Below are 24,583 nucleotides of genomic sequence, written 5' to 3'. Positions count from 1 at the left end.
TGTGTGGCATATGTATAATGGGCATTTCTGTGTGTGGCATATGTATAATGGCCATCACAGTGTGTGGCATATGTATAATGGGCATCACGGTGTGTGGTATATGTATAATGGGCATCACGGTATGTGGCATATGTATAATGGAGCATCACGGTGTGTGGCATATGTATAATGGAGCATCACGGTGTGTGGCATATGTATAATGGAGCATTATGGTGTGTGGCATATGTATAATGGAGCATCACGGTGTGTGGCATATGTATAATGGCCATCACGGTGTGCGGCATATGTATAATAGCCATCACGGTGTGTGGCATATGTATAATGGCCATCACGGTGTGTGGTATATGTATAATGGGCATCACGGTGTGTGGCATATGTATAATGGGCATCACGGTGTGTGGCATATGTATAATAGCCATCACGGTGTGTGGCATATGTATAATAGCCATCACGGTATGTGGCATATGTATAATGGCCATCACGGTGTGTGGCATATGTATAATGGGCATCACGGTGTGTGGCATATGTATAATAGCCATCACGGTGTGTGGCATATGTATAATGGGATTCACGGTGTGTGGCATATGTATAATGGCCATCACGGTGTGTGGCATATGTATAATGGGAATCTCTGTGTGTGGCATATGTATAATGGGCATCACGGTGTGTGGCATATATATATAATGGTGCATCATGGTGTGTGGCATATGTATAATGGAGCATTACGGTGTGTGGCATATGTATAATGGAGCATCACGGTGTGTGGCATATGTATAATGGGAATCTCTGTGTGTGGCATATGTATAATGGGCATCACGGTGTGTGGCATATATATATAATGGTGCATCACGGTGTGTGGCATATGTATAATGGAGCATTACGGTGTGTGGCATATGTATAATGGAGCATCACGGTATGTGGCATATGTATAATGGCCATCACGGTGTGCGGCATATGTATAATAGCCATCACGGTGTGTGGCATATGTATAATGGCCATCACGGTGTGTGGTATATGTATAATGGGCATCACGGTGTGTGGCATATGTATAATGGGCATCACGGTGTGTGGCATATGTATAATAGCCATCACGGTGTGTGGCATATGTATAATAGCCATCACGGTATGTGGCATATGTATAATGGCCATCACGGTGTGTGGCATATGTATAATGGGCATCACGGTGTGTGGCATATGTATAATGGGATTCACGGTGTGTGGCATATGTATAATGGCCATCACGGTGTGTGGCATATGTATAATGGGAATCTCTGTGTGTGGCATATGTATAATGGGCATCACGGTGTTTGGCATATGTATAATGGGCATCACGGTGTTTGGCATATGTATAATGGGCATCACGGTGTGTTGCATATGTATAATGGGCATCACGGTGTGTGGCATATCACGGTGTGTGGCATATGTATAATGGGCATCACGGTGTGTGGCATATGTATAATGGCCATCACGGTGTGTGGCATATGTATAATTGGGCATCACGGTGTGTGGCATATGTATAATGGGCATCACGGTGTGCGGCATATGTATAATAGCCATCACGGTGTGCGGCATATGTATAATAGCCATCACGGTGTGTGGCATATGTATAATGGCCATCACGGTGTGCGGCATATGTATAATGGCCATCACGGTGTGCGGCATATGTATAATGGGCATCACGGTGTGCGGCATATGTATAATAGCCATCACGGTGTGCGGCATATGTATAATGGGAATCTCTGTGTGTGGCATATGTATAATGGGCATCACGGTGTTTGGCATATGTATAATGGGCATCACGGTGTTTGGCATATGTATAATGGGCATCACGGTGTGTTGCATATGTATAATGGACATCACGGTGTGTTGCATATGTATAATGGGCATCACGGTGTGTGGCATATCACGGTGTGTGGCATATGTATAATGGGCATCACGGTGTGTGGCATATGTATAATGGCCATCACGGTGTGTGGCATATGTATAATTGGGCATCACGGTGTGTGGCATATGTATAATGGGCATCACGGTGTGCGGCATATGTATAATAGCCATCACGGTGTGCGGCATATGTATAATAGCCATCACGGTGTGTGGCATATGTATTATGGCCATCACGGTGTGTGGCATATGTATAATGGACATCACGGTGTGTTGCATATGTATAATGGACATCACGGTGTGTTGCATATGTATAATGGACATCACGGTGTGTTGCATATGTATAATGGAGCATCACGGTGTATGGCATATGTATAATGGGCATCACGGTGTGCGGCATATGTATAATGGACATCACGGTGTGTTGCATATGTATAATGGACATCACGGTGTGTTGCATATGTATAATGGAGCATCACGGTGTGTGGCATATGTATAATGGACATCACAGTGTGTTGCATATGTATAATGGGCATCACGGTGTGTGGCATATGTATAATGGCCATCACGGTGTGCGGCATATGTATAACGGGCATCACGGTGTGTGGCATATGTATAACGGGCATCACGGTGTGTGGCATATGTATAACGGCCATCACGGTGTGTGGCATATGTATAACGGACATCACGGTGTGTTGCATATGTATAATGGACATCACGGTGTGTTGCATATGTATAATTGGGCATCACGGTGTGCGGCATATGTATAATAGCCATCACGGTGTGTGGCATATGTATAATGGCCATCACGGTGTGTGGCATATGTATAATGGCCATCACGGTGTGTGGCATATGTATAATGGACATCACGGTGTGCGGCATATGTTTAATGGACATCACGGTGTGTTGCATATGTATAATGGACATCACGGTGTGGGGCATATGTATAATGGGAATCTCTGTGTGTGGCATATGTATAATAAGCGTGACGGAGTGAGGAATTATGTTTTTCTTTTTTCTTCTTCTTTTTTATGTAATGCCCCGCCCCTTTTGTAGCTCCTCCCACATCGCCGCCCACAGTTCCTGAACCGATTTTCCTACAAAAATAGCATTGAGTGTATGTATGTATGTATGTATGTATGTATGTATGTATGATCTTACGTTTTCAGCACCCTCTATTGGTCAGAAATGTATGTCATGTATTTAGTTTACAGCACCCTCTATTGGTCAGAAATGTATGTGTCATGTCTATAGTTTACAGCGCCCTCTATTGGTCAGAAATATATGCATGTTGTCTTTATTTACAGCGCCCTCTATTGGTTTAGTATGTGGTCCCTGGGTTGACAGTCACTAGGTCGACCACTATTGGTCGACAGTGACTAGGTTGACACGTGGAAATGGTCAACAAACCATAGGTTAGCATTGACAGAAGGTCGACACAAGCTTAATGTTGACATGTACACGGTCGACATTCAAAAGGCTGACATAAGCTTTTTACATTTTGTTGTTATAGGCCGACATGGTTCATACTTTACTATCCAAGTAGGAATAGAGTAGAGTGAGAATATAATAGTGTGCCAAGCACAGTGAGGTGCCCGGAGCATGGTGAGTGTAGAGAGTCATGCGAGGGGACGGAGTACACTTCTGGTAAAGTTGAACTGGCATGTCTGCCATTTTCAGGTGTCAACCATTAGTAGTAGACCTGGTGACTGTTGACCCACATATACTGTAACCATTGGATTTACATTTTCATTTTAGAGCAAATGTAATTGTTACCAGGAATAAGTCCTGGGCAGAGAGTTATTTACTGTAAATAACCCCATTGTTCTAGGTCCTCTGACTGTCCCATCAGATGTGATTAGGGTAAGTAGGTTAGAGTTCTGTATGGAGCTGCAGGTAATCTGACCCAGACAGCTCGTCTCCACACCTCATTCTCTGACACTCTGACTGACCTGCTTGGAATATGAATAGAGAGGGGAGGGTATAAGACCAAGTGACGAGGGGGGATGATTTCTGTAGAAGAGAGTGGCTGGACTTGTGGAGTGCAGGACTGACTACACATTGTGGTGCCATCAGTGGGGCATATCCATGGCGCAGGGCACTAATACTGGCAGCAGGTAACCGCAGGCATCTGCATCATATACCACTGTGGGGACCTAGTAAGTAGGACATCATTCTGGCTACTAATTGTTCTAGTCTACTATGTGTACGTATATTTGCAATGCCAGCAGGTAACAGCAGGAGACTGCAGGCATCTGCATCATATACCACTGTGGGGACATAGTAAGTAGGACATCACTCTGGCTCCTAATTGTTCTAGTCTACTATGTGTACGTATATTTGCAATGCCAGCAGGTAACAGCAGGAGACTGCAGGCATCTGTATTATATAATACTGTGGGGACAAAATAAGTGAGACACCACTCTCTGGAAATTGTTCTAGTCTACTGTGTGTGTGAATTTAAAATGAAGGGCATTAGCCATTTAACTAACCTGTTTACATGAGTGACCAGAGAATCTGTATCCTCACATGTATCCTGATTTTATTCCATTTTTGAATGCTTTGCCTTACTTGACCACGTGGACTCCAATTGTAAACAGTAGTGTGTGCCAAAACGCTGCAGCAGCAGTGCGGGGCCCCTGGCCTGAAGCATGGTTAATGAAGCAGTACATTAATTGCGGGTCCACATGCTTAGGTGTCGTCATTGACACAGATAAAATTAAAAAACTTGTGTTGACTGTGACCAGAGGGACTCTCGCTGCCCATGATAAGCCATTACAATCTGGGTTTGCATTTCATAAGACCTGGCCAATACGGGATTCCCTCTTACTGTGAGTAACTGCCTGTTCCTGACTCAACCCACTGCACAGAGGGAGGTTGTATTGCAGCCACCACCAAGCTCCTACCACGTGACACCTGGAACCATGTTATTTTCTTACTACGGCACATAAATACTTACTGCTGAATATGACGACATGCTGCCGACACACCTCCTGACTGGTGTCTGTTGATCACCTGATCACTGATGACTGTCCTGGCCTGTTTAGGGTGGAGTTTAGGCCTGTTTAGGGTGGAGCATGGATACGCTTGGCTCAAACCAGAACAGATGGAGAATGGGACTTCTTGTGTTGTATTCCTGTTGGTCACAAGATGAAGAAACCGTTGTTTTAAAGAAAAATAGGTATTTTGGCGGCGCCCCCGATCTCCATCGCGCGATGTTTTAATCGCATCGCATGCCATGCACCCGATGACATGTGATGCGACGCGATTTTTGCCCCCTATGCGATGAAAGATTGTATAAGCACCCTAAAGGGTGCTTTTAAGCACCCTAATGGGTGCTTACAATGTTAAATGCACCCCCCCCCCCACTATAAACGTGAACCCGAAGCGTGGCGAGCGCAGCGAGCTCGCGAGGGGCGGCGGTACGCGTCCTCCGACCTTTTCATACTCCCACTATCCACGTCGGGGTGGAGTTGATTTTATAAAGTGTGGCGAGCGGCCGCGGATTAACTTTACATGTATTCTGCGGCCGCTCGCCACGATTCGGGCGCGGTGGCTCGCTGCGCTCGCCACACTTTGTAAATTCAACTCCACGCCGACGTGGATAGTGGGGGTATGAAAAGGTCGGGAGGCGCGTAACCGCGTCCGCTCACCACGCTTCGGGGTGATGTGGATAGTGGGGGTGTGCATGGGTGCTTTTAAAATGAAGTACCATCACATCTCATCGCATCGCATGGGTGCTTATACAATGAAAAATCGCATCGCACCGCACCATACCGCAAATGGCATCCGATGTGATGCGATGTGATCCGCGGGCAGGGGTGCACTAAAAATTAACTAACGAAAATCGCATCGCATAGCACCACAAAATTGCATGCGATGCAATATTTTCCTATGGTGCCGTACGTATGTAAATTGGGCGCCCTGCAAATACACAAGTACCGGATTAATTAACAGGATTACTCTGCTAACCCCCTAAACCAGGGGTCTTCAACTCATGGCCCGCGGGCCACGAGTGGCCCACGGAGCTGATCTCAGTGGCCCTCTGCCCACCGGCCAGCCATGCACAGGATTTTTTTTTTTTAAGTAAAAGAAAACGCTGCCGAGGGAGGCAGGGTAATGGAGTCCCCCCGGGTGCCACCTACCCGATTTTTCATTGGCTGCAGGCAGGGCAGAGGAGTGGATCCAGCGCGGCTGAGGGAGGAGGAGGCACGTCTGGTGGGAGCTGGGGAGTTGGGACCCGGCGAAGCTGCGGGAGGAGGCGACGCAGCTGGCGGGAGCAGGGGACCTGGCGCAGGAACTGCAAGAGGAGGAGGCACAGCTGGCGGAGGGGACCCGGCGAAACTGCAGGAGGAGGCATGGATGGTGACCGGGCAAAGCTGCAGGATGAGGAGGTACAGCTGGCTGGAGCAGGGGACCTGGCAAAGCTGCAGGCATTACTGGGGGCATTGTGTGTGGGGCATTACTGGGGGCATTGTGTGTGAGGGGCACTGCTGGGGCATTGTGTGTGAGGGGCACTGCTGGGGCATTGTGTGTTAGGGGCACTGCTGGGGCACTGTGTGGGGGCACTGCTGGGGCATTGGGTGAGGGGCACTTCTGGGGCATCATATGTAAAAGCAGGAGTACTGCTGGCATTATGGTCTGTGGCATAATGGGCATCAGTGTGGGGCATAATGTGCAATGGGCATAATTTTGTGTGGATTAATGTGTAATGGGCATCACGTATGCGGCATAATGTGTAATGGGCATTACGGTGTATGACATAATGTACAACAGGTATTACGGTGTGTGGCATAATGTCTAATGGACACTATGGTGTGATGCACAATGTGTAACAGTTTATATTGATTTAAGTAGCCTTTCATTGTTTGGGATTGATCTGTGAGGCATACTAGATCACTGTGTTGGGCCTTCATGCTTATATGTCACTGTGCAGCCTTCAGTCAACTTAAGCGTGTGAGGACAAAGACCATTCCTGCGGTAACCAATGTCTGGTCATGCAGGTTGCAAAAGAGGTGTAAAATTAGACCATGCCCTTATAATTAGGCCACACCCCTTTTTGGGAGCGCGCCTACGGTGTCGTGCAATTTATTCAATATCAAATTATATATGGGGGGCCACATATTTCACTGTTTGCACTGGATCCCAAATTGGCTGCTGATGACTATTGGGGTGTGTGTGTGTGTGTGGGGGGGGGGGGGGTTTGTGCTGAGTATGGGCGGCTGTGCCAACTATCTATGAAGGACTGTGCTGATGTTATAGGGGAGCTGTGATTCTATGGGGCTGTCCGAAATACCGCAGTAGAGTTTAGTGGCCCTCGGGCTTCACTGGATTTTTTTAGGTGGCCCACATTGTCTTAAAGGTTGAAGACCCCTGCCCTAAACAGTAGGACTTGGATAGCCATGAGTCCATGACTCACCATGGCTAGCCAGAGACGGCTAGACGAGGATGGCTCCATCTGTATATCACAAATACAACCTGAAACCAGATCTGTATCTATCTAGTCACTAATAACTACTGCCTGGACATGACATTGGGAAGTACTGATTATTGGTCTACTTTGTCACTCCGTCCTACAGATGGTTAATAAGCTATTATATAAAAATGCAAAAAAAAAAGCCTCCGACAAAAAGAAATAACATCTTCTCCAAAGCAGCCTGGACCCGTGACCTATTTGTATTATGCTTCTAGTAACACACTTACTTGTATACAGTCTGTAGTGCCATCTACTGGTTAAAATGTTCAATAACAAATGTGTTAAATCCTATTAAATAAGGCTATAACTAGAGCAGAGCTCCCTCTATTGGTTTTACACAGGTTTTCAGCAAAGTAAAATGTAGGTTTCAAGTGACTCAACTACAACAGCACCCTCTATTGGTCAAAAATAACGATGACGATGATGTAATAAGCCTTGGAGAATTGTAAAGTAGAGAGAGATAAACTACCAATCATCTCCTGTTATTTTGCAACATGGAAGTTAGGAGCTGATTGACTGGGACTTTATCTTTCTCCAAGGCTTAGTACATCATAGCATTAGATATAATAACCTGTCTTCCCGATAAAAGTAGTAAAAATTATTATTATGTTTTTCAGGAACCGCTTTATCACAGCTATCCTTTTATTCACATGTGATAATTCTCTACAGGCTTATCGCAAATGTCTGTTCCGCTACTCTGTCCCTCTCTGTGTCCCTGAATTTTGTCTCATTCTGTGCGGCATAATGTGAATTTTGTCTCATTCTTTATTGAATTTTGGCTCATTACATGTGGCACAATGTGTAAGGGGTGCTAGTGCTAAATAGTATAAGTGGTCCTACATATTATGGTACATAGTGTGTGTATAAGAGGTATATGGCATGGGACCCTACACGTAAGTCCACACCCCCTTTTTCCAGCTTTTACTTTGCCAAAACTGCCCTTACAAATTTCCACTTTAACATTGTAGAACAGTATATAGGCAGTTACTTTGCCATTTTCGGTGTACACTTTGATCTCCCCATTTTCACCTGCACTTTTACTGGTTAACAAGTTGTCAAAGTTCCCGCCTCCCTCCCGGCGCTCAGTCCCTGCCTCCCTCCCGGTGCTCAGCCCCTCCCCTGGCTCTCATCCCCTGTCACCCTCACGGCGCTCACTCCCCACTCCCCTCCGATCGATCACTCCTTGGACTCACCCGGCATCAATTATTACAAGAGGTTGCTTCTAGGGACACTGGCGCTGCGGCTCCCGTCACTGTGCTGCGGCACCCCAGGGAGCTGTGGGGCACAGTTTGGGAACCACTGGCTTAATGGAGTCATGGTCAATACATATTACATGTATGTAATATTTGTTACCATGAAGTACAGTTTTTAGAGTAAAACAAGAAAAGTAAGGTAATAACAAACATTATTTATTACTAAAATGATACATTCACTATAAAATAAGTTTTGAAAACATAAGTCATATAAAGTATACACATTTATACTGATAAGCACCTACAGAATCAGTAACAACATTTAATGGTACATTTAGTAAGTGATTTCGCAAGCTGTTGCTTCTCTGTGCGCAGAAGTATGAAAATTAAATTGGAAGTTATATTAACAGAAAACACACTGTATATATAGTCTGGTGATTTATTTTACTTTGGAATGGTCAATAATATTTTACAGCTTTAACTTAACCATACAGCACATTTGGTGACACATTAATATAAGCTACTACCTAGAGTCAAAAACAAGTCTGTAACTCGAAAGTAGAGATGGCCATCGACTATCGATGATTAGAAATCATCGATGGCTTATGGCCAATGTCAAATAATTTTGCCATCAATGGGGGAAAACCAGATAACCATCGATGTCGAGCTTAAATGAATATTTTTTATTTTGCCTTTTCCCCAAGGGGCCGTGACACATAGCCCCGCCCCTAGATTTTAATTCTCCCACAGGCCAAAGGATGACCATCGATCTGTAAAAACATGACGGTGATCTACTGAATAGTAATACACTATTGATGACCAGATGGCCATCCCTACTCAAAAGCAATCACATTTTCCTAAAATAAAGAGTATTCATGTTGTACTTATGTAACATTTACTCTTCAGTTATCTGGAAGATGCACATCTGAGTGGCTCACATTTATCAGATTGTACATACTATATATCCCTGGCGCATCTGTTAGTTATTCATCTTTTCTACAGCAAAGTAAATGGTTTTGTGCATATTGTGACCCAACTAACACAGGACACTGTATTGGTCAGGAATATAATATGTGAATGTTCAAATATTCTCTGTAAAGCGCTGCTATATAAATAACTAGTAATAATAAGTGTATGTATGTATGTATGTATGTATGTATGTATGTATGTATGTTATCTTACGTTTTCAGCACCCTCTATTGGTCTGAAATGTATGTGTCATGTCTATAGTTTACAGCGCCCTCTATTGGTCAGAAATATATGCATGTTCTCTTTATTTACAGCGCCCTCTATTGGTTTAGTATGTGGTCCCTGGGTTGACAGTCACTAGGTCGACCACTATTGGTCGACAGTGACTAGGTTGACACCTGGAAATGGTCAACAAACCATAGGTTAGCATTGACAGAAGGTCGACGCAAGCTTAATGTTGACATGTACATGGTCGACATTCAAAAGGCTGACATAAGCTTTTCATATTTTGTTGTTATATAGACCGACATGGTTCATACTTTACTATCCAAGTAGGAATAGAGTAGAGTGAGAATATAATAGTGTGCCAAGCACAGTGAGGTGCCCGGAGCATGGTGAGTGTAGAGAGTCATGCGAGGGGACGGAGTACACTTCTGGTAAAGTTGAACTGGCATGTCTGCCATTTTCAGGTGTCAACCATTAGTAGTCGACCTGGTGACGGTTGACCCACATATACTGTAACCATTGGATTTACACTTTCATTTTAGAGCAAATGTAATTGTTACCAGGAATAAGTCCTGGGCAGAGAGTTATTTACTGTAAATAACCCCATTGTTCTAGGTCCTCTGACTGTCCCATCAGATGTGATTAGGGTAAGTAGGTTAGAGTTCTGTATGGAGCTGCAGGTAATCTGACCCAGACAGCTCATCTCCACACCTCATTCTCTGACACTCTGACTGACCTGCTTGGAATATGAATAGAGAGGGGAGGGTATAAGACCAAGTGACGAGGGGGGATGATTTCTGTAGAAGAGAGTGGCTGGACTTGTGGAGTGCAGGACTGACTACACATTGTGGTGCCATCAATGGGGCATATCCATGGCGCAGGGCACTGTGTGAGCTAGTACCCCAGACCAGGGGACACAGAAATACTGGCAGCAGGTAACCGCAGGCATCTGCATCATATACCACTGTGGGGACATAGTAAGTAGGACATCCCTCTGGCTCCTAATTGTTCTAGTCTACTAGGTGTACGTATATTTACAATGCCAGCAGGAGACTGCAGGCATCTGTATCATATATTACTGTGGGGACAAAATAAGTGAGACACCACTCTCTGGTAATTGTTCTAGTCTACTGTGTGTGTGAATTTAAAATGAAGGGCATTAGCCATTTAACTAACCTGTTTACATGAGTGACCAGAGAATCTGTATCCTCGCATGTATCCTGATTTTATTCCATTTTTGAATGCTTTGCCTTACTTGACCATCCACGTGGACTCCAATTGTAAACAGTAGTGTGTGCCAAAACACTGCAGCAGCAGTGCGGGGCCCCTGGCCTGAAGCATGGTGAATGAAGCAGTACATTAATTGGGTGTCCACATGCTTAGGTGTCGTCATTGACACAGATAAAATGAAAAAACTTGTGTTGACTGTGACCAGAGGGACTCTCGCTGCCCATGATAAGCCATTACAATCTGGGTTTGCATTTCACAAGACCTGGCCAATACGGGATTCCCTCTTACTGTGAGTAACTGCCTGTTCCTGACTCAACCCACTGCACAGAGGGAGGTTGTATTGCAGCCACCACCAAGCTCCTACCACGTGACACCTGGAACCATGTTATTTTCTTACCACGGCACATAAATACTTACTGCTGAATATGACGACATGCTGCCGACACACCTCCTGACTGGTGTCTGTTGATCACCTGATCACTGATGACTGTCCTGGCCTGTTTAGGGTGGAACTTGGATATGCTTGGCTCAAACCAGAAGAGATGGAGAATGGGACTTCTTGTGTTGCATTCCTGTTGGTCACAAGATGAAGAAACCGTTGTTTTAAAGAAAAATAGGTACTTGTGTATTTTGGCGGCGCCCCCGATCTCGATCGCGCGATGTTTTCATCGCATTGCATGCCATGCACCCGATGACATGCGATGCGATTCGATTTTTGCCCCCTATGCGATGAAAGATTGTATAAGCACCCTAAAGGGTGCTTTTAAGCACCCTAATGGGAGCTTACAATGTTAAATGCACCTCCACGCCACCCCCCCCCCCCCACTATAAACGTGAACACGAAGCGTGGCGAGCGCAGCAAGCCCGCGAGGGGCGGCGGTACGCGTCCTCCGACCTTTTCATACCCCCACTATCCACGTCGGCATGGAGTTGAGAATAGAAAGTGTGGCGAGCGCAGCGGATACCTTCACAGGTATCCGCGTCCCCTCGCGGGCTTCACAGGTGTCCGCGTCCGTTCGCCACGCTTCGGGCTCGGTGGCTCGCTGCGCTCGCCACACTTTCTATTCTCAACTCCACGCCGACGTGGATAGTGGGGGTATGAAAAGGTCGGAGGACGCGTACCGCCGCCCCTCGCGTCCGCTCACCATGATTCGGGGTGATGTGGATAGTGGGGGTGTGCATGGGTGCTTTTAAAATGAAGTACCATCACATCTCATCGCATGGGTGCTTATACAATGAAAAATCGCATCGCACCGCACCATACCGCAAATGGCATCCGATGCGATCCGCGGGCAGGGGTGCACTAAAAATTAACTAACGAAAATCGCATCCCATAGCACCACAAAATTGCATGCGATGCAATATTTTCATATGGTGCCGTACGTATGTAAATTGGGTGCCCTGCAAATACACAAGTTCCGGATTAATTAACAGGATTACTCTGCTAACCCCCTGAACAGTAGGACTTGGATAGCCATGAGTCCATGACTCACCATGGCTAGCCAGAGACGGCTAGACGAGGATGGCTCCATCTGTATATCACAAATACAACCTGAAACCAGATCTGTATCTATCTAGTCACTAATAACTACTGTCTGGACATGACATTGGGAAGTAGGGATTATTTGTCTCCTTTGTCACTCCGTCCTACAGATGGTTAATAAGCTATTATATAAAAATGAAAAAAAAAAAAGCCTCCGACAAAAAGAAATAACATCTTCTCCAAAGCAGCCTGGACCCGTGACCTATTTGTATTATGCTTCTAGTAACACACTTACTTGTACACAGTCTGTAGTGCCATCTACTGGTTACAATGTTCAATAACAAATGTGTTAAATCCTATATAAAAAAGGCTATAACTAGAGCAGAGCTCCCTCTATTGGTTTTACACAGGTTTTCAGCAAAGTAAAATGTAGGTTTCAAGTGACTCAACTACAACAGCACCCTCTATTGGTAAAAAATAACGATGACGATGATGTAATAAGCCTTGGAGAATTGTAAAGTAGAGAGAGATAAACTACCAATCATCTCCTGTTATTTTGCAACATGGAAGTTAGGAGCTGATTGACTGGGACTTTATCTTTCACCAAGGCTTAGTACATCATAGCATTAGATATAATAACCTGTCTTCCCGATAAAAGTAGTAAAAATTATTATTTTTTTTTTTCAGGAACCGCTTTATTGCAGCTATCCTTTTATTCACATGTGATAATTCTCTACAGGCTTATCGCAAATGTCTGTTCCGCTACTCTGTCCCTCTCTGTGTCCCTGAATTTTGTCTCATTCTGTGCGGCATAATGTGAATTGTGGCTCATTACATGTGGCACAATGTGTAAGGGGTGCTAGTGCTAAATAGGGGATGCGGTCAATTTGCCGGTGGTCGGGATCCCGGCGTTCAGAATCCCGACACTGGAATCCCGACCGCCGAAATCCCGAAACTTTCTCCCTCCGTGGGTGTCCACGACACTCATAGAGGGAGAATAAAATAGCGTGCCGAGCGTAGCGAGGCACCGGGCCCGCTGCGTGGCGAGCGCAGCGAGCCCGCAAGGGGGGGGCGATCCACGTCCCCCCCATGTCGGGATTTCGGGGGTCGGGATTCCAGTGTCGGGATTCCGACCGCTGGGATTACGTATCGGATCCCTAAATAGTATAAGTGGTCCTACATATTATGATACATAGTGTGTGTATAAGAGGTATATGGCATGGGACCCTACACGTGAGTCCACACCCCCTTTTTAATGTCCACACCCCCTTTTTCCAGCCTTTACTTTTCCAAAACTGCCCTTACAAATTTCCACTTTAACATTGTAGAACAGTATAGGCAGTTACTTTGCCATTTTCGGTGTACACTTTCCCCATCTCCCCATTTTCACCTGCACTTTTACTGGTTAACAAGTTGTCAAAGTTCCCTGCCTCCCTCCCGGCGCTCAGTCCCTGCCTCCCTCCCGGTGCTCAGCCCCTCTCCTGGCGCTCACTCCTCGGACTCACCCGGCATCAATTATTACAAGAGGTTGCTTCTAGGGACACTGGCGCTGCGGCTCCCGTCACTGTGCTGCGGCACCCCAGGGAGCTGTGGGGCACAGTTTGGGAACCACTGGCTTAATGGAGTCATGGTCAATACATATTACATGTATGTAATATTTGTTACCATGAAGTACAGTTTTTAGAGTAAAACAAGAAAAGTAAGGTAATAACAAACATTATTTATTACTAAAATGATACATTCACTATAAAATAAGTTTTGAAAACATAAGTCATATAAAGTATACACATTTATACTGATAAGCACCTATAGAATCAGTAACAACATTTAATGGAACATTTAGTAAGTAAGTGATTTCGCAAGCTGTTGCTTCTCTGTGCGCAGAAGTATGAAAATTAAATTGGAAATTATATTAACAGAAAACACACTGTATATATAGTCTGGTGATTGACTGGGTCTTTGGAATGGTCAATAATATTTTACAGCTTTAACTTAACCATACAGCACATTTGGTGACACAAATTAATATAAGCTACTACCTAGAGTCAAAAACAAGTCTGTAACTGGAAAGTAGAGATGGCCATCGACTATCGATGATTAGAAATCATCGATGGCTTATGGCCAATATCAAATAATTTTGCCATCGATGGGGAAAACCAGATAACCATCGATGTCGAGCTTAAATTGTTTTTGCCTTTTCCCCAAGGGGCCGTGACACGGAGCATAGCCCCGCCCCCTATGCCCACAAAGCCCCGCCCCTATATTTTAATTCTCCCACAGGCCAATGGATGACCACCGATCTGTAAAAACATGACGGTGATCTACTGAATAGTAATACACTATTGATGACCAGATGGCCATCCCTACGTAAAAGCAATCACATTTTCCTAAAATAGAGAGTATTTATGTTGTACTTATGTAACATTTACTCTTCAGTTATCTGGAAGATGCACATCTGAGTGGCTCACATTTATCAGATTGTACATACTATATATCCCTGGTGCATCTGTTAGTTATTCATCTTTTCTACAGCAAAGTAAACGGTTTTGTGGATATTGTGACCCAACTAACACAGGACACTGTATTGGTCAGAAATATAATATGTGAATGTTCAAATATTCTCTGTAAAGCGCTGCTATATAACTAGTAATAATAATATATATGTATGTATGTATGTATGTATGTATGTATGTATGTATGTTATCTTACGTTTTCAGCGCCCTTTATTGGTCAGAAATGTATGTGTCATGTATTAAGTTTACAGCGCCCTCTATTGGTCAGAAATGTATGTCATGTCTATGGTTTACAGCGCCCTCTATTGGTCAGAAATATATGCATGTTCTCTTTATTTACAGAGCCCTCTATTGGTTTAGTATGTGGTCCCTGGGTTGACAGTCACTAGGTCGACCACTATTGGTCGACAGTGACTAGGTTGACACCTGGAAATGGTCGACAAACCATAGGTTAGCATTGACAGAAGGTCGACACAAGCTTAATGTTGACATGTACACGGTCGACATTCAAAAGGCTGACATAAGCTTTTCACATTTTGTTGTTATATAGACCGACATGGTTCATACTTTACTATCCAAGTAGGAATAGAGTAGAGTGAGAATATAATAGTGTGCCAAGCACAGTGAGGTGCCCGGAGCATGGTGAGTGTAGAGAGTCATGCGAGGGGACGGAGTACACTTCTGGTAAAGTTGAACTGGCATGTCTGCCATTTTCAGGTGTCAACCATTAGTAGTCGACCTGGTGACTGTTGACCCACATATACTGTAACCATTGGATTTACATTTTCATTTTAGAGCAAATGTAATTGTTACCAGGAATAAGTCCTGGGCAGAGAGTTATTTACTGTAAATAACCCCATTGTTCTAGGTCCCCTGACTGTCCCATCAGATGTGATTAGGGTAAGTAGGTTAGAGTTCTGTATGGAGCTGCAGGTAATCTGACTCAGACAGCTCGTCTCCACACCTCATTCTCTGACCCCCTGACTGACCTGCTTGGAATATGAATAGAGAGGGGAGGGTATAAGACCAAGTGACGAGGGGGGATGATTTCTGTAGAAGAGAGTGGCTGGACTTGTGGAGTGCAGGACTGACTACACATTGTGGTGCCATCAGTGGGGCATATCCATGGCGCAGGGCACTAATACTGGCAGCAGGTAACCGCAGGCATCTGCATCATATACCACTGTGGGGACATAGTAAGTAGGACATCACTCTGGCTCCTAATTGTTCTAGTCTACTATGTGTCCGTACATTTGCAATGCCAGCAGGTAACAGCAGGAGACTGCAGGCATCTGCATCATATACTACTGTGGGGACAAAATAAGTGAGACACCACTCTCTGGAAATTGTTCTAGTCTACGGTGTGTGTGCATTTAAAATGAAGGGCATTAGCCATTTAACTAACCTGTTTACATGAGTGACCAGAGAATCTGTATCCTCGCATGTATCCTGATTTTATTCCATCTTTGAATGCTTTGCCTTACTTGACCATCCACGTGGACTCCGATTGTAAACAGTAACGTGTGCCAAAACGCTGCAGCAGCATTGCGGGGCCCCTGGCCTGAAGCATGGTGAATGAAGCAGTACATTAATTGCGGGTCCACATGCTTAGGTGTCGTCATTGACACAGATAAAATTAAAAAACTTCTGTTGACTGTGACCAGAGGGACTCTCGCTGCCCATGATAAGCCATTACAATCTGGGTTTGCATTTCACAAGACCTGGCCAATACGGGATTTCCTCTTACTGTGAGTAACTGCCTGTTCCTGACTCAACCCACTGCACAGAGGGAGGTTGTATTGCAGCCACCACCAAGCTCCTACCACGTGACACCTGGAACCATGTTATTTTCTTACCACGGCACATAAATACTTACTGCTGAATATGACGACATGCTGCCGACACACCTCCTGACTGGTGTCTGTTGATCACCTGATCACTGATGACTGTCCTGGCATGTTTTGAGTGGAGTTTAGGCCTGTTTAGGGTGGAGCTTGGATATGCTTGGCTCAAACCAGATCAGATGGAGAATGGGACTTCTTGTGTTGTATTCCTGTTGGACACAAGATGAAGAAACCGTTGTTTTAAAAAAAAAAAAATTTATTTAAGAAAATATAAATACAAATTACATGGATCAGGCAATTCCCTGCTTCCCCTCCACATACAATCCAACCACTTTCCTGTCCTCGGCCCAATCTGATTAACCTATATGTGTTAATATAACATGATCATCTCACACTAGGACAGTGGTTCCCAAACTTTTTTGAATCACGGCACCCTAGAGCATCAAAATGTTTTCAAGGCACCCCTAGGCCAAAAGCTTCTTATCGAGAAATTTAGAAAAAAAAATATTAAATTAAGTGCATTGTGTGTATATGTCACAGTTATCTGGTGAGGGACAGGATTGCTCCTGTTTGTCCACATATATTATGATTGGCAGCCACCAGCACTAGTTTTGCCTGTTACATTGACCATTAATAATATGAATTGATCCTGGTCCACCAACCCAAGGCACCCCAGGGAGCCTAGGCACACAGTTTGGGAACCACTGCACTAGGAGGATAATTAGCATATCACTTCCTATGTGAGTCCCATGAACTGTCTCCAAATTTCACTACTTTTTAAAACCAAAATACCTTTGTTGTTAATGCTTCCGGTACTTGTGTAGTTTCACGGCGCTTCACTCGCCCACGCTGCGGGCTCGGTGGCTCGCTACGCTATCTAAAATCAACTCCATGCCAACATGGATAGTGGGGGTATGAACTATCCATGTTGGCATGGAGTTAAGTTAGTTTATGTTAGATAGTTTGCTGAGCGTAAAAACCGGAAGTAGCACGGCGCAGTGAAACTACACAAGTACCATGCTTCCTCCATGCAATTTAAAAGTGCAATTCTACAACCATGTACAGAACACAACATATAGCATGTTAAAAACATTATTAAACATACATTTAACAACTGAGGGGTTATGCAGACCTGATCGCAAAGCACATGTTTTAGCAAATGGACAAAACCATGCTGCTCTGCCGGGGGAGCAAATGTTGCCTCGTTCACGAAGAAACATCTATGCACCTCTTTTGGGACTGTAGCTATAGTACACACCAATATTGTTGGATGCCCTGGAATGTGAGGTCAAAGACTCTGTGCCCAAGAACTGCCTCTCGTACCTTTCGGTACTTTATGGACTTTTCTCGGGCACCCACACATATGGGGCAACTCAGGAGGTCTGGCTCCTTATAAACACTGTGTTAAGGACACTTTGCGGTTTGCCAGGAATCACCTCATACTGAGGAGGGAGAGAATGTCCACCCAGGACTGCTTCACAGCCCGCTTAGAGACTCCTCCATCATCGACAGTCCAGAGGAAGAAGAGGATTACCCCCACCCCCTTTCTTCTGGCCCTCTCCTGATGTTTGAACTAGTTTATAAGACTTTGGGACAGTGAACCCTTTCCTCTGATGTTGACTGTTTTATTCATCCCTTTCTTTATATAGGTCTGTCTGATCAATAAAGCTTTGGGCTTGTGATCTCCCCTCCCTCACCACCCCTACCCTCCACACCCCTAACATTGTATACTGTTTTGATTGTTTATTAGATTGCATAGCGCCATAATATTTCCCTTGTACTGCATGTTGTAATATGTACTATACTGTATGCATGTGTGCTGTGTTCTGGCACGGTATATATGTTTCAATTGTAAACATCTGTTTTTGCTTTCTTTATGTAGAACAAAGATCTGATTTTCAATAAATAAAATGTGCACAAAGAGATATAGTGTGAACACACGGTAAGATATGCCTTCCGATGTTGACGATATAGTCAACATCGTGTTAACACGGGTCCTTTTTCTGTGTGAAAGGGCACACCCCCGGTCCTCAGGACCCCACAACAGTGCACATTTTCCAGGTCTCCACACAGAATCACAAGTGAAATAATTAGCACCACCTGCGATCTTTAAAATGAGTCAGTGAATAATGAGTGCACATGTGCACCTGCCGGGAGACCTGGAAACCGTGCACAGTTGGGAGGTCATGAGGACCGAGCTTGAGAACCACTGCACTAGGGCATGGTGAGAGAATAAAGTGCGAGACATACGATGGGACGCGGTGCTATGGTTCAGTGTCGAAATTCGGGACAAAAAAAGTGAAAATCTCCATGTTGACCTTTGACTGTCGATCTTCCCCATGCCGACCTAATGCTTGTGTCGACCTAATGGCCCAGTTAACCTTCATGCATGTCGACCTAGTGGTGTCAACCTAGTTGCTGTCTATCCAATGATCCATTCCCGATATTATACAGCTTTAAACTTAACCGTACAGTGCAGCTGGTGATACAGATTAGCTAATAAAGTTAATAACGAGTCTCTAATTTGAAAGAAATTTTATTTTCCTAAACAGTCAGAACTTAAAAAACGAAATAAAAAAATAAAGTATTTGTACTTTGTGTAACATTTGCTCTTCAGTTGTCTGGAAGATGCAACTCGGAGTGGATTACAATATCAAATGCTATACACCATGTATCCCTGGAGCAAAACACCATCTGATAGTTATGCATTTGTTCTTTAGCAAAGTAACTGTTTTGTAGACTACCACAGCGCCCTCTATTGGTTAGCAATGTATGTATGTTCTCTTTAGTTTACAGCGCCCTCTATTGGTTACAAATGTATTGTATATTTTCTTTAGTGTACAGCGCCATCTATTGGCTAAATGTATGTATGTATGTATGTATGTATGTATGTATGCTTTCTTTAGTGTACAGCACCCTCTATTGGTTAGAAGAAATGTATGTTCGTTGTCTTTAGTTTACAGCGCCCTCTATTGGTTACAAATGTATTGTATGTTTTCTTTAGTTTACAGCGCCCTCTATTGGCTACAAATGTATGTATGTATGTATGTATGTATGTATGTATTCTTTCTTTAGTGTACAGCACCCACTATTGGTTAGAAGAAATGTATGTTCGTTGTCTTTAGTTTACAGCGCCCTCTATTGGTTACAAATGTATTGTATATTTTCTTTAGTGTACAGCGCCCTCTATTGGCTACAAATGTATGTATGTATGTATGTATGTATGTATGTATGTATGTATTCTTTCTTTAGTGTACAGCACCCTCTATTGGTTAGAAGAAATGTATGTTCGTTGTCTTTAGTTTACAGCGCCCTCTATTGGTTACAAATGTATTGTATGTTTTCTTTAGTTTACAGCGCCCTCTATTGGCTACAAATGTATGTATGTATGTATGTATGTATGTATGTATGCTTTCTTTAGTGTACAGCACCCTCTATTGGTTAGAATAAATGTATGTTCGTTGTCTTTAATTTATAGCGCCCTCTATTGGTTACAAATATATGTTGTCTTTAGTTTACAGCACCATCTATTGGATTTACATTTCTATTGCTTAGAAATGTATGTTGTATTTCAAAACAAGAATAGATAGGAAGGTTAACGTAGCGCTAGACGATTTCAAGTTCGCCCTTCAGAATTTTCTTGGAGTCTTACCCTATATGAATATATGGTCTAGAACGATGTGAAATTCAGAATATAGGTGCTCTTTATACAGACATAGACTGGTAAGGGAAGGTTGCAAAAATACTTCCCTTATCTTGTCGGAAGCAGGGTTTTTCTTAAAGATGCTTTTTTCTTTTTCTTTGTTTAGGCTTGATTCTCCTTTCCTCTTGGAAGTTTCACAGAATATATAAAAGAGAATGTATACAATTGGTTATATTCTGTTGATTTAACTTCAGATCAAATGGAGATCTTTCAAGTTCCTAAGATGTAATGATCGGGCGTACCCAACTCACTATTCAAACAGGATAGATACACATATAAAGGTATCTTTTTTGCAGGATAACGCTCCAGTACTCACGATGTCAGTAGCTGTGTGAAGCATAAAAAGGTATCTTTCTCTTCCTTTTCTTTTTTTCGACAAATATTTTATTTCAAATACACAGCAATCAATTTCAAATAAAAGGTCCAGAATAAAAGTCCAAAATTAATAAAATATGCTGCTTGAACTACAGTGAGGTTACAGATGGTGATAATGTGAGGTCAACAACTTTAACCGGTATTCCGGATCCTGGAAAAAGTGGACCAACGCATATACACTCACCCGATCCAAATTGCAGTCCTCCAGCTTATGCACATTCAGTTCTGAGTCAACATGTTTCGAGACAGATGTCTCTTCATCAGGGCTCAACTGACTATGTGCATTAGATGGGTTTTATACCGATTCCCCCTCCCACTTCCGGTTTTTCAAAACCGGAAGTGTGATCATCCTTTGGTGAGACAATGTATTTTTGATTGAAAAAGCAGGTCTTTATTGTACATAAAGAATGCAAAAAACAGACGATAACAAATATCACACATATACCGTGTCGCAGCACAGCCAAAACACAGTACACATGCAGACAGTATAGTACATATTATAAAATACAGTACAAGATAAACTCACACTATAGACTATACTATGCACTATGCATTCTAACGGTAACATTTACACAACAGTATACAAGACTATGGGTGTGGAGGGTGGGGGGTGGGGGAGGAGGAATCACATGCCCGAAGCTTTATTGACCAGACAGACATATATAAGGGGAGGGCAATAAATAGAAATACATCAACAAAACAACAGACATTGTGAAGTGAGGGGGAAGGGGCCACGGTCCCAAAGTCTTATAAAACAGTCCAAACAAGGGGAAAGGACCAGAAGAAAAGGGGTTTAGTCCTCTTCTTCCTCAGGGCTATCCCGAATGGAATAGTCTCTGAGCAGGCTGTGAACCAGCCTGCGGCAGTCCTGAACGGACATTCTCTCCCTCCTCAATATGAGTCGATTTCTGGCAAACCACAAAGCATCCTTAACACAGTTTATAAGGCGCCAGGCTTCCTGGGTCGCCCCATACGTGTGGGTGCCCGGGAATAGTCCATACAATACCGAAAGGTATGAAAGACAGTTCCTGGGCACGGAGTCCTTGAATTCAGTCTCTAGGGCATCCAACAACAACTGTGCGTAGGTGCAGTCCCAGAAGATGTGCATGGAGGTTTCTTCATGCACAAAGCACCAGGGACAATGTCTATACCTACACAAGTTTCGGGAGTGCATGAATGACCGGTGAGGTAAGCCCCCCTGAATGGCCATCCATGACAAGTCTTTGTGTCTATTTGTGAGCCTATTGGAGGCCACATACTCCCAGACAAACTTGGCAGTTGCTGAAGGGAGCCCTGAAATCGGTTCCATGACGTCTTTGGCTCTGATGAGCTTGTGGACAGTTTTAGGTTTCCACAAGTCGGGTTTCAATCCCTCCAGTTGGTGCTCCCTCACAAACTTGGACACATCCAGGTAGAACCATGGAGTAGTCCAGTTGTAAGGGATGGAGCTGTCCCATTTAAGGGTCCTCCACATTGGTAGGAGGAAGAAGCGGGACATGGAGTTCCCCGCAGAGCCAGCACAATTGTCTATCAAAGTTCTGCGGATACAGTTACATGCAAAGAAGGCTCTCAGCATAGTTGGAATGTCTGGAATGCCTTTGCCACCTTTGAGGGGATCTTTGTACATAACAATCCGCTTGACTCTGTCCATTTTGGAGCCCCAGATGAAGTGGAACACAGCCCGTGTGATGGCCTTGCAGATCGCCGCCAGAGGTGGCCAGGCCTGGGCGGTGTACTGAAGAACAGGAAGAATCTCATTCCGCAGCACAAGTGTTTTCCCTTCGATGGTAAGGTCTCTGAGACTCCACAATCCCAGTTTCTGACGCATTGTCGCAAGTCTTTCATCCCAGCACTTCAGGGCCGCTCCATCTCCTCCGAACCAGACACCAAGGATCTTGATGAGGTCTGGCTTTACCGTGAAGGGAAATGGGGCGGAGGATGACAGGTGCCACTTTCCGAAGAGCATAGCCTCTGACTTCCCAAGGTTAACCTTTGCTCCTGAAGCACGGCCAAAGTCCTCGCAGGTCTGGACGAGAGCTGTCACTGATCTCTGGTCTGCGCAGAACACAGTGACGTCATCCATGTACAGCGAACACTTGGCCTCTGGGTGGTCTGGACCCGGTGCGGTGATCCCTCTGATCTCTTGATTTTGCCTGATGGATACAGCGAAGAGCTCTATAACACAAACAAAAAGAAGAGGTGAAAGAGGGCAGCCTTGTCTGACCCCAGACATAACAGAGAAGGGGTCAGTCTTCCAGCCGTTCACCAACACCGAGCTGTAAATGTCAAGGTACATCAGGTTAACATACGAACAGAATAGCTCACCAAGACCAAATTTACGCAGTACCTTGCCCATCAGCTCATGGGAGACACGGTCAAAGGCCTTTTCCTGATCAAGACTGATCAGGGCTGTGCACACATTACGGTCTTTCACGTAATGGACCGTGTCTCTGAGGAGGGCAAGGCTGTCTGCGATTCTGCGGCCGGGAATGGCGCAGGTTTGGTCTGGGTGAACGATCTGCCCAATGACAGCCTTCAGCCGATTGGCCAGTACCTTGGCGAGGATTTTGTAGTCCACGTTCAGAAGAGAGATGGGACGCCAATTTTTCAGGTCACATCTCTCCCCCTTACGCTTGTACAAGATCGTGATCATTCCTTCCCTCAGCGAAGGAGGCATTTTGCCCTCCACCACCATCTCCTCGTACAGCTCGAGCAGGTCCGGGCCAATGAGATCCCACAGCGCAACATAAAGCTCTGCTGGGAGACCATCACTGCCCGGAGTCCTGCCCTGCCTAAAGGATTTAGCGGCAGAGAGCACCTCCTCCAACGCCAAGGGAGCATCCATGGCTGATTTACCTGCAGGATCAATAGTGTTAGTGATACCTGACAGGAACTTATCCGCCTCATCTGTGTCTGTAGTCTTAGGGGAGTAGAGGTCGCTGTAGTAGTCGCGAACGACCTTCATCACGCCCTCCTTCCCCTGTCTGGGGATGCCATTCTCATCACGCAGCTCTGTCAGGGGCGTATGGCCAGAGTGGAGTTTCCTGAAAAAGAAGGAAGAACACGTCTCACCCTTCTCCAGATTCTCCACCTTGGAACGGAAGACGATGCGTCTGGACTCCTCCTCAAAGTGCCTTTTCAGGCTCTTTTTGGTCTCGTCCAGGTCGTCCTTCACGTCCCAGCCGCACCGCTGGAGGTCCACCAGGGACTGGAGCTCACGCTGCAGTTTTCTGAGGTTCCTCTTACGGTCGCATGCCTGGATACGTCCTTTAGCCTGAAAGAAACTGCGGATGTTAGATTTGGCATATTCCCACCAATCAGACATACAGTCAAAATAACATTTGTCATTCTTCCATGTGATGTAGGCATCCTTAAGCTCAGCCAGTACTTCCTCCCTTTCCAGTAAGGCACAGTTTAACTTCCAGGAGCCTGGGCCAGATGGAAAACCATGGCCCAGAACCCCTTGGAAGAGAATGGCCCTGTGGTCAGAGAAGAAGCAGGGAACCATAGAATGCCTAACCTGCTGCACTGCCCGGGATGTGAACACAAAGTCAATGCGGGAACGCACGGAGCCATCGGGGCGGCTCCACGTGAAATTCACGGAGCCAGCCCCCATGGAGCCCACAGCGTCCCGCAGTGATGCTTCGGCCACCATTTCCCTGAGCAGGTTGGACGTGATGTCCAGCTTCGC

General features: G+C 44.8%; 2 protein-coding genes across 5 annotated transcripts in view; one reads left to right on the top strand and one right to left on the bottom strand.

Moving 5' to 3' along the window:
* ENDOV (endonuclease V) overlaps positions 1 to 24,583 on the top strand; it is a 133,849-nt gene that overhangs the window by 20,606 nt on the left and 88,660 nt on the right. The window lies entirely within an intron of this gene.
* LOC146008962 (uncharacterized) overlaps positions 1 to 24,583 on the bottom strand; it is a 105,251-nt gene that overhangs the window by 72,306 nt on the left and 8,362 nt on the right. The window contains exons 2-4 of one of the 2 annotated variants that reach the window (XM_083148840.1): positions 16,376 to 17,023; positions 11,392 to 11,546; positions 4,841 to 5,017 (exon numbers count right to left, since the gene is read on the bottom strand). In XM_083148840.1, the coding sequence (XP_083004966.1) occupies positions 4,841 to 5,017; positions 11,392 to 11,546; positions 16,376 to 16,414 (371 nt within the window). In that variant the 5' untranslated portion in view covers positions 16,415 to 17,023. The remainder of the gene's footprint in view (positions 1 to 4,840; positions 5,018 to 11,391; positions 11,547 to 16,375; positions 17,024 to 24,583) is intronic. The other variant, XM_083148841.1, reaches the window with a different exon arrangement.

The sequence above is a fragment of the Crinia signifera genome, chromosome 6, assembly GCF_055691185.1.
Source record: "Crinia signifera chromosome 6, ASM5569118v1, whole genome shotgun sequence".
NCBI lineage: Eukaryota > Metazoa > Chordata > Amphibia > Anura > Myobatrachidae > Crinia > Crinia signifera.
This window is presented reverse-complemented; position numbering and strand designations above follow the sequence as displayed.